At 41.0% G+C, this 10,766-nt stretch overlaps 1 protein-coding gene across 2 annotated transcripts in view; it reads left to right on the plus strand.

The window, feature by feature from the left end:
• The window catches only part of BIVM (basic, immunoglobulin-like variable motif containing), a 77,927-nt gene extending 68,703 nt beyond the window's left edge, over positions 1 to 9,224 (plus strand). For both annotated transcript variants that reach the window (XM_027065200.2, XM_015081187.3), the window contains 6 exons: positions 87 to 206; positions 374 to 587; positions 1,342 to 1,486; positions 5,438 to 5,638; positions 6,753 to 6,837; positions 8,538 to 9,224. In XM_027065200.2, the coding sequence (XP_026921001.2) occupies positions 87 to 206; positions 374 to 587; positions 1,342 to 1,486; positions 5,438 to 5,638; positions 6,753 to 6,837; positions 8,538 to 9,128 (1,356 nt within the window). In that variant the 3' untranslated portion in view covers positions 9,129 to 9,224. The remainder of the gene's footprint in view (positions 1 to 86; positions 207 to 373; positions 588 to 1,341; positions 1,487 to 5,437; positions 5,639 to 6,752; positions 6,838 to 8,537) is intronic.
• Positions 9,225 to 10,766: the final 1,542 nt, after the last annotated feature.

Consider the following 10,766-nt stretch of genomic DNA (forward strand, 5'->3'; position numbering starts at 1 on the left):
TACTCAGACTAAATGCAAGCTTTTTGTAAGACATGAGTTTAATTGGACTGTTAATATAATTATCTACAGATGAAATTATTTTATAGGAGGAACTGGAAACTCTGGAGAGCAACCTGTTAGAACAGCAGAATTCACTGAAAGCACAAAAACAGCAGCAAGAACGGATTGCTGCTACCGTGACAGGGCAGATGTTCCTGGAAAGCCAGGTAGGTGCACCAGCTCAGGCCTCCTTTAACGGTACATAGCGCTGCTTGTACTTAATCAGATTCCCCAAGGGAATGCAATAAGTGAAATGTTTACGCACTGCTCCCATTTCTGGTCACGGCCAGGTCCTGCATTCCACAGGGGTGATTTCGTGTCTGTAACTCCTCAGGAACTTCTTCGCCTGTTTGGCATTCCCTACATTGAGGCTCCCATGGAAGCAGAGGCTCAGTGCGCCATCCTGGATTTGACTGATCAAACTTCTGGAACAATCACTGATGATAGTGATATTTGGCTGTTTGGAGCACGGCATGTCTATAAAAACTTTTTTAATAAAAACAAGTTTGTAGAATATTACCAATATGTGGACTTTCACAACCAACTTGGTAAGACTTCAGAGTATGATTACTTTGAATTTGTATTATGAATTTTTTCCTGTCCAAGGAACTAATTTGATGTATTAATGGAAATGGTTGGTCTTTACAAGTTTTCATGTAAGTGATCTTTTGCTTATATAGAGGAATAGGATTTTTAAATTAGAATTAGGAATTAAAACCCTAGTAATGTTTAGGCATGTTCTGCATTTTTAATTACCTGACCTGCTTAGACTTTGGTTACCTGAGGTCTCCAGAGTAAACCAAAGGTGGTAGAGATGGGGAGGCAGGGGGGAGTCACTCCTGCTGGAGTCGTGAGCTTCGTGGCCCTCTGTTGGCTTTTCTGGCAGTGATTCTTCCTTTTCCCATTTATTTAACAAATATATATCAATTCCTCTATGCGGGTATTGTCCTTGGCAGTGGGGAAACAGCGGAGAATGAAAGTCTGGTAGGAGAAACATGATAAGTGTAAACCATAATTCGACATAAGTACCATATAGAAAAATAAAGCTGTAAAAGAGGAGAGGGTGACTTATAGGCACAGGAAGTGTGTGTGCTGTCGTATACAGAGTTGTGCTAAGGAAAGACTACTAATAGGTAGCTTTTGGGCTAGGACCTAAAAAAAGAGGTAGTGAGTGTTGTACATACCTTAGGGATGAGCGTGTCTGACAAAGGCCCTAGAGAGTGCAAAGGCCCTGAGGCAGAGGCTTGCTTGGTGTGTTCTAGTAAAAATGTTAAAAATATGAAATGATTTTTACTTTTATAGGATTAGACCGGAATAAATTAATAAATTTGGCCTATTTGCTTGGAAGTGATTATACAGAAGGAATACCAACTGTAGGTTGTGTTACAGCCATGGAAATTCTCAATGAATTCCCTGGACATGGCCTGGAACCTCTCCTAAAATTCTCGTAAGTTCTTTGTTAATTTCTTTAATTCAGATGTTTATGTAAATACCCAGTGTAACAAACAGAACTATTATTTACATCATGAACTGTTACAAATCACTGTTCGTTGGGAAAACAGAAGGAGGAATAGATTGGGTTACTAAACTTGTTTTCCCTTTTCTATAGTTCAATGAAATCAGAGACAATGTTTTTAGAGACACCAGGCTTATCCTAGTTCAGGGGTACATAGCCAGGCCTATGGGATTTCATAGGCAAGTAGAAATTTCTGTTTCATTCATTCAGATATTTATTTAGTAGGGACTGTGTGTCAGACAGCCTGTGAGACTGGGGTAGGAGTGATAACTAAGTCTCCACTGTGCTGTCACGGAGCCCCATGCTCTTGGGGAAGAAAAGGAACAAACATGTACCTGTACTTGTGTGTGTCAGGTGTTCTGAACGGTCAGGCAGAGAAGGCATGGAAATAGGATGCTGAGAACTTTGTGTTGGGCCCTGCTGTCCTTCTTGCTGAGTGTACTCAGGTGCGTCCCCTGGTGGGGCTGCCTTCCAGCCAGAGCCCAGGTTGTGTTGTCCTTCGGGTACTGAGATGGTAGTTAGGACGATGTCTGTGAAAGTCCTTCTTTCTTTCAGGTTAGTCATTGATCGCATTTAAAAAAAAATGGAATATAAGTCATATACCATAAATTTCACAGTTCAGTGGCTTGTAGTTTATTTGTGAGGTTGTGATGGCATTTTCTAACCACCACCTTGTCAAGAGATACTGTTTGGTAGTAGTTGACTTAATGATTCTTTAGAGTTCTTTCCAGATGTGCCTCCTGTGTCTGAAAAATGCTCAGATGTTCGTCTCTAAAGGATCAGTGATTAAAATTAAAACTTAAATACAGAAATGGTTTTAATATTCACTGTACTGCAGCTGTAGCATACATATCAATGTATGTATTTTATGCTTTCTTTATCTCTGTCTTCATAATTTGCATATTATTGAGGAAATGATATACTGGAAGTCACTTACTAGGTAGCTTGTAGGTCATGGTATATCAGTAACTTGAAAAACTGCAAATAACTTTATTATACAAATAATAGAAAAATTATGACATGAATTAAAGCAATGGTTACAGTTAATATTTTGATTTCTATAATTTTAGACTTTTCTATGCACAGTATACTCTATTCATTGTATATATACAAACATACATGCATGTGTACTCATATAAGTGTGTATTATTTCTTTTTATAAGAATGGATGATTTCATCTACTTTTTACAATGTATAGGTTATTATCAGGGTCTTTTTTAAATTTTTAGTTTTTAGTTTTTTTAATAAACATTTTTTGGGAGAGAGAGAGAGCATGAGCAGGGGAGAGGGGCAGAGGGAGAGAGAGAATCTTAAGCAGGCTCCATGCCCAGTGCAGAACCTGATGCAGGTCTCAATTTCACTACCATGAGATCATTACCTGAGCGGAAATCAAGACTTGGACGTTTAACTGATTGAGCCACATGGGTGCCCCAAGTATCAGTTTTTAATGACTCTGTGGTAGTCTTGATGTATCATGATTAATTAATTTAATCAGAAGCTGGTTGTTATTTTTACTTTTTTAAAGTCTAAACAAACATGATTTGAGTGTCTTTATAGACATATATTTGGGTTCTTACCTAATTATTTTAGGATAAGTAAAAATGGTATTTAGGTTTTCAATTTGATATCCCAATTTTTTTTTGTTGGGGAAAATTTGAATTTGTGATACAGTGAATGCCTATTTATGCCATTTTTTCTCTCTCAGTAAATTTTGCTTGTTTGTTGTCAGTTGAATGGTGTACATTTTCAGAGTCCACTTTAGCCATTTCTGCTTTGCTTGTCTAGCTGGTCGATGGCAGAGAGGAGCAGCCTTCGCTGTGCCTGTCTGGGCAGTGTTAAGGCCAATGTGGAGTTAAAGAGCAGGAGGAGAAGCTGAAGAGCAGTAAAATTGAGGACGTTGCCTTGCTTTCATTTCTGAGTTCCCTTTCTCCCAAGTGGGCCCTGGCCAATCACCCTCCACCCCTGTAAGGTGGAGCTGCTCTGGGCTCGCCTGCGAGTTCAGCCCAGCTATGCATGGTTTGGCCAACCACGAAAGAGGGGCTCTAATTTTGAATTGGCTACCAACATTTAAACTGGGGGATATTTCACAGAACATTTTGGATGCTTGGGGGAAAATGAGGTCTGAAAACACTGGGCCCAAAGAGCCCCGAAAGAGCAGGGCCAGTCCACCCTGCTGACCTGGCCCGGGTCCAGACCCTTCAGTCTTACCACAGTCGCTTCTGCCAGCAGGGCTGATTGGCCGACTGTCTTGCATCTTTATGTGAGTGCCTGGCCCTCTTGCTTTCAGGAAGGGTGATTGTTTCTTGTGGGGAGTGCTCAGCATGTTGTGCTGCTCCTCCTAGCGGACAATCCGAATTACTTATCTCAAAGGTGAAAATTCAAAAGAGTGGGGAAGAATTACAGGTATTCCCTTAGTGCATTCTTGGAAACGGTATTCTTTTTTCCTTTTTCCTTTTGGCCCTGCAGCGGAGACTGCAGTTAGTCTTTTGTAACACTAGATGGCGCTCCTGCATCGGTGAGGTGGGGCTGGCTGAGAGCAAACCTGAGTTAGTTTCTGATACTAGTAAGCATGTTAAGCATGTTAAGCATGAGATAGAGGTTTTGTTTTTTTAAGTTCCATTGAGTGTATAGATTGGTGAGGGTTATTTTTATGTTTTTATTTTAACTTTATGCCATTCGTGTTTCCTAATTGTATAAATTTTTCTGGTTATCTCTTGCTGTATTATAAAATACGTTAAACCTCAGCGGCTTCAGACAGCAGCAGCCATTGATTTTGCCCATGAATCTGCAGTTTGGTGAGGCTGTGTGGACGTGTCTTGTTGGGTTCCATGTGTGTTGGGGGGCCGCTCCGCTGGGCTAGAGGATCCACTGGAGTTGGAGTCACAGATCTGGCCAGTGGTACTGACTGTCAGCCGGGAGCCCGGCCAGAATGGTGGACCCTGTCCGTCTGGACCCCCTCACTAGTGGGCGCTTCCTCACAGCATGTCAGCTGCTTCCAAGGCAGATATTCTCAGGGCTGGGATGTGGAAACTGCAGCCCCTGAAGACCTGGCCCAGCATCACTTCCTTGGTCACAGAGCCCACCCGGCTTGAGGAAAGGGATGCCGAGCCACTTCTGGATGGCAGGAGAGTCACAGAACGTGTGGCTCTCTTGAACTTGCCATGGTAATTTATGGTCACAATGGAAAAACTGAGGAAGGAATAAAATATGAAGAAGAAAATGAACAGCTCTGTCCTTGCTTAGAACATTGCCTAGCCCACAGTAAAATAATAGTTGTTGCTGTTTTTCTTATTTTAAATTGGCTTGCTTATGTTTTCTCTTTCTCACATATATGCATTTTCCCCAAAATTGATGTTAGACTTTGTATAGACTCATGTTCTGCATTTTTAAAAATTTAACATGTTCTTGGCAGTTTTACATATTCTTAAATATTCTTGGGTCTGTTACTATAGTTGGTTTGAGGTAAATGATACAGTTTACTTCATTTTACTGCAAGAAAGAGACCCAGAGAAGCTGTGGGCTCTGGAGGGAGATCCTCAGGTTCTGACCCTCCCAGTCCCAGCTGTGAAATCTTGAGCAGGTAGTGACTTCTGCTGGCATTCAGCTCTTCATCTGTGATGTGAGGACAGTGGTCAGACTGTGGTCGTGTGATATACGGCGTGTAGAAGAGCTAACACGGTGCCAGGCACGGTAGGCTTTCAGTTAGTGTTTGCCATCGTTACATGTTGTGGTGAAGAACATTAAAAATGATGAAGTTGTTCTCTGTGGGTCATAGGATTTGTTCTGGAGTCGGGACTTGACGTTGCGTCTTCTATCTAAGCATAGGCCTGTATCTGCAGTGTTTCCACTATAATGTCGTGGTCTGTCTCCTTTGCCTTCTAGAGAGTGGTGGCATGAAGCTCAAAAAAGTAAGAAGATAAGACCTGACCCCTATGACACCAAAGTGAAAAAAAAATTACGCAAGCTGCAACTCACACCTGGCTTTCCCAACCCAGCTGTGGCAGACGCTTACCTCAAACCTGTGGTGGATGACTCCAGGGGGTCATTTCTGTGGGGGAAGCCAGATCTCGACAAAATTAGAGAATATCCTTTTACTTCTTAAAACGTAAAGGAACGCTGAGCCAAGTATGTGTTTCCGTTTGCAACTGAGGGAACATGCACTAGGATCCACTTTTTCTTAACATTCTGTCTATCTAAGATGCTCCTTTTTCTCTCTCCTTAGGATTTTTCCTTTTCCTTTTTTTTTTTTTTTTTTTGTGGTAAAATACACTGAACAGAATTTATCATCTTAACATTTTAAGTGTACCCATCAGTGCCGTTAAATACACTCACATTGTTGTGCACCAATCCCCACCATCTACCCCCATATTGTTTTCATCCGGAAAGAACCGAAACCCTGTCCCCATTACACAGTAACTCCCCTTCTGCCTCCACTCAGCTCTCGGTGACCACAGTCAGCTGTCTCTGTGATTTTGACTAAGGACCTCCTTGACTAAGGAATCCTACAGTATTGGTCTTTTTGTGTCTGACTTATGTCACTTAGCGTAATGTCTTCAAAGTTCATCCATGTTGTAGCACGTGTCAGAGTTTCCTTCCTTTTAAGGCTGAATAACACTCTGTTGTGTGGATGCCCCACATTTTGCTTATCTGTCCATCTATAGGTGGCTACTTGCGTTGCTTCCGTGTTTTAGCTATCATGAATAATCTCTTTAGCGTTAAACAAGGTCTTTCCTGAAATAAGTAGTGATAAGCATTCATAGATACTACCACAAACTAAGTATTAATTCATTCTGAAAGAATAGAAAAGATTAGTAGTTTTGTTTTTTATTATTATTTATATGTTCCTTTCTGCATATTTAAATAATGATTTGGATAGGTGTTTAAACGTTTAACAGTATTAGTCTAACTACAATATTTTTCTCTCAGAGACGTATGTATGATATCTGAAACTTGTTTTTAATCTAGGTTAACTGTTTTCCATAGTAACGAGTCTTTGATGTCCTAAAATGAGAATTGGATATGTCTTATCTTAGAGGACACTGAAGTCATTGTCATTCTTTTCTCTACCACTTATTCCTTATAAATATGAAAATCTCTAAGATCTGGGGAATGGGATTAGGGTGAGTTCTTTGGACCTTTTTATTTATCACTTGTTTAAATATATTTAAAAACACGTAGAAGCCTTAACTGCCTGCATATTTTGTCAGCGTTATTTTGGCTGGAACAGGACAAAGACAGATGAGTCTCTGTTTCCAGTATTAAAGCAACTGAACGCCCAGCAGGTAATCATGGCAGCTCTTTTCCTAAATTCAGGGTGAGGAGTGAACTTAGGAAGGCTGTGAGTCGCAGCTGTTAAAGATGAGTTACTCTTTTATCTTAGGGCATATGACATCCATTTTAAAATTATTATGCTTTAGATAAGAGAACAGAGGAAAACAGAAAAAGAAAACTGCACTTTGTCTTAATTTTTGAATTTCACTCTTAGGGCTGGACTTTGGTGTCTTTGCATTATTCATTCTGACTTTGAAAAAAACAGTCTAATAATGGATCACACACTGAGGTGTTTATGGTTGAATATTTTACTTTTTCAGAGCTATTTTCATTTTTAAAAAGTCGGGAAGTGTCCAGTCCAAAGCCATCCTGATCATTAAATTCTCCTCAAGTACTAATGCTCCTTAATTCTATATGTGAATCATCATCATTATGGCATGTTGGCAGGAGAGATTTTTGAGGAGAAACGAGGCCTTTGTATGTCCCTCAGTTCTCCCGAGTTGGTAGATAATTGTGTCTTGCTCATCTGTGAGTATGTTCCTACCCGTACAGAAAACTGTTCCTACCCCAGGAACAACCTCCAAAATATTTCTACTGAATGGTTTACCTGTACGTATGGGACCATATCCTGTAAGATACTTATATTTAAATCTATTGTCATCAAGCTTGGTTAGTTTTGAAAAAAAAAACAACATAAAACTGACATGCTTTTCCAGAAAGAGTCTCCTGTTGCTTATTTGAGGGCTCTCTCTAATACATACGTTGTATGCCAACAGACTCGGAAAGCTTCTTGGCTTAGTGACTGATTACTCCTTAATTTCAGATATATTTTATTATAATATGTTTTTTCCCTTACCTTGTAGAAGTTAGTATAAATTTATTTCCCCTAAATTAGAGAGTGAAAAAAATGCATTAAAATTATCCATTATTTACTTTCTCTGGCACAGATGTTAACATTTAGGTCTATTTTTTTTTTATTCCCACCCCCCCACCCCCATTCCCACATAGATTTGTTGTCACACATAAGTGCAGTCTGATAGATCTGACTCCCCCCATACTTAATAACAGAGGACTATTTTCTGTATTGCATAGGTTTCATAATTTCAAGTGACCAGATTGCATTTCATCGAAGAGATTTCACTTACTGGTTGAGTTTACTTAGCAGGCCCTCCATTTTCAGGTTTTCCTAAATAATGGTGTGATGAACATTAGGCATATAACTTTTCCCAAATGCAACTGTCCTCCTAGAAGAGGGTTTGCTAACCAAAACACATGCCTGTTTCCTACGACTCCCAATATGCTGTGAGGTTGTCTCCTCAGTGTATCGCATGAGGATGATGAGTTCAAAAGAAAGGAAGAGTGAAATTTGGAAACAGACCCGTGACACTGTGTTGCTCCTAGAGGAGGTGGTCTTTTTGGCTACTGAGAAATATTTCAGTCTCATTACGTGCCTTGGAAGGGGGTTCTTATTTGAGCTGTGTACGGGGGACTTGGGGGTGACAGAGGTGGTACAAGTACTGCTTTAAGTATGATCTAGAAAAATAAAACCTATCTCCAGCAAATCACGTAGGAGAGATTTGGCTTTTGAGAGAGAATGAATTCATATTCTCTGAAACAGCCCTCCGAAGCTGGTGATCAAGGTGGAACTCTTTGATTTGCTTTAGAAAGTTTACCTCCTTGGCTGATTTTTTATTTCATTTCATTTTTTTAGACACAGCTCCGAATTGATTCTTTCTTTAGATTAGCTCAACAGGAGAGACGAGATGCTAAGGGTATTAGGAGCCAGAGACTTAACAGAGCTGTGACATGTATGCTGAGAAAAGAAAGAGAAGAAGAGGCCAGTGAAATAGAAGGGGTGTCTGTTGCCATGGAGAAAGACTGTGAGTTCCCGGATACGGCACAAGGAAAAACCCAGAAGAGATGCATGGCAAATAAACGAAAAGAGTCATCAAACCTGAAAAGAAAGAGGCTTTCAGATCCTAAGCAAGCGAATAAATGTGGTGGGTTTCTGGGGGGCACCTGCCTCTCGCCGTCATCCGGGGCGTCTTCTGGGGAGGATGCTGAATATGTATCTTTGGTGAACCTGCAAAGGGGGAAAGCAGCCGAGGAGCCCCCCATCAGCCGTCCGGCTTTGCCAAGAGCAGGGCGCCCTGCTCCTGTCCGCGACGAAGACTTGACCAGCAGCAGCTCTAGTGATGATGACCAAGCAGGGACAGCACCAGTGCTGGTGACTGCCAGATCTGTGTTTGGGAAGAAAAAGGGCAAACTGAGAGGTACCAGAGGGAGAAAGAGGAAAAGCTAATTTAAACCAGTGTGTTCTCCGTCATCGGGTACAACTTAACATCTTGTAATGAATTTGTTGTGATGAAATAGTACAATTAAAAGTATTTGCACAATTTTTTTATTGTGTGGTTTGTAAAACTACGGATGCAGAGCTTGACAGTTACTTGTTTTCTGATATGTTTTTCTAGTGTTTTCCACATCATTGAGTATTTCCTTGTACTCACAGTCTTTGTTCATGTTTCTATTATCATACGGTGTCTGATGCTTTCTGACAGCATTGACGGAAAGGAAGGGATTTCTGTTGGTCAGTGGTCAGTGTCTATATGCATTCCCCCTGACTTTCCGACCCAGATGAGAAGAAAGATCTCCTTATTTCTTAGTCCATAACAGTGGCAGTTGCCCACAACTACGTGAAGTCCTGTTTTCTGCACCTTCCCCTTTTTCCTCAGCGGCCATGTAAGAGGATAGCAGGAGGGAACCTCACTTTGCTGCCACATCCTTTGAAAAGTATGTTTGCTGTGGTTCTAGCAAAATAATGAGGAAGCTGGAATGGGGTGCGTGATTCCCCTGTGAGTATTAACTGTATGCGGGAGCCTCTGTACCATAATGTTTCTCTTTTAAGATAATTTGGTTGTCACAAGCCGACTTGTGTGTAAGTGGCTGTGGGGGCTCAGGACTGCGGCTGAACCGGTGTAGGTGGGTGACTTCAGGGGTGGCTTCCAGAGGTCAATTACTGTTGATAGAGACATTGCTCTAGAGCGCCCTGGCCACGGTTACTTTAGTGTTGCTCCTGCTGAGACCTCTCCCAACAGCGGCTCTCAAAGTTCTGATTGCTTATGGTGAAGAGCAGGCTGAGCTTGGGTTCTTTGGCCTTCAGAGGTACTGTCTTCCCAAGTCTGTGTCTTTTCTGACATCTTTGGTCTTTCCATCTTGACTGATTTTCTTCCTCTGCCTTCAAATAATCGACATCATCACCAATGAATGCTAAATACAGGTACCTTTCAACAACCGTTGACTGACTGTTGGCTGCTTTTTTTTTTTTTTTAGGCTTTTGTTTATTTTCACCTTTTAGCCCAACTTCTCAAATAGTTGATCTGCAGCTGCTGCTTTTCCTTGCTTATTACTTATTCTTTGAAATATCTTGAAATTTGAAATATCTTGTCTGCTTCTACCAGTCTTCTCTAGCAGCTTTCTTCTGGAGTCAACCATGGCTTCCACGTAAATATACTCAGATCTGTTTTTAATGCTTCTTTTTTCTGGAGGCATTTGAAGCAGAACACTTTTTTGGGGATGGGATGGGAGGACATTAACTTTTTCATATTATCCTCATTTCTCAAAGCTACCTAATAATTGGGAGTTTTCTGCATATGTGTTTGTAGATAGTACTTTTGTTAAAATTGAATTTTGTTGTCTTTAATAGATAATTTACATTTGTTTTGCCCTACAATAGCTGAGGTGAAGGCTGAGCTCCTGTAGCAAAGAGATGTTCATATGCAGTGGCCTAGATAAGCTGGACAATTATTCGTCTCCCAGTCAACAGGCTGACCAGTCTGAGCCAGTTGGGCAGCTGTCCACCATGAGGTCATTCAGGGTCCCAGGATCAGCCATCCCCTAGGCTGCTGTCTAACGTGAAGGTCTAGGTCCCTGCTACATCTGC

Source organism: Acinonyx jubatus, chromosome A1, assembly GCF_027475565.1.
Source record: "Acinonyx jubatus isolate Ajub_Pintada_27869175 chromosome A1, VMU_Ajub_asm_v1.0, whole genome shotgun sequence".
In the NCBI taxonomy this organism is placed as follows: domain Eukaryota; kingdom Metazoa; phylum Chordata; class Mammalia; order Carnivora; family Felidae; genus Acinonyx; species Acinonyx jubatus.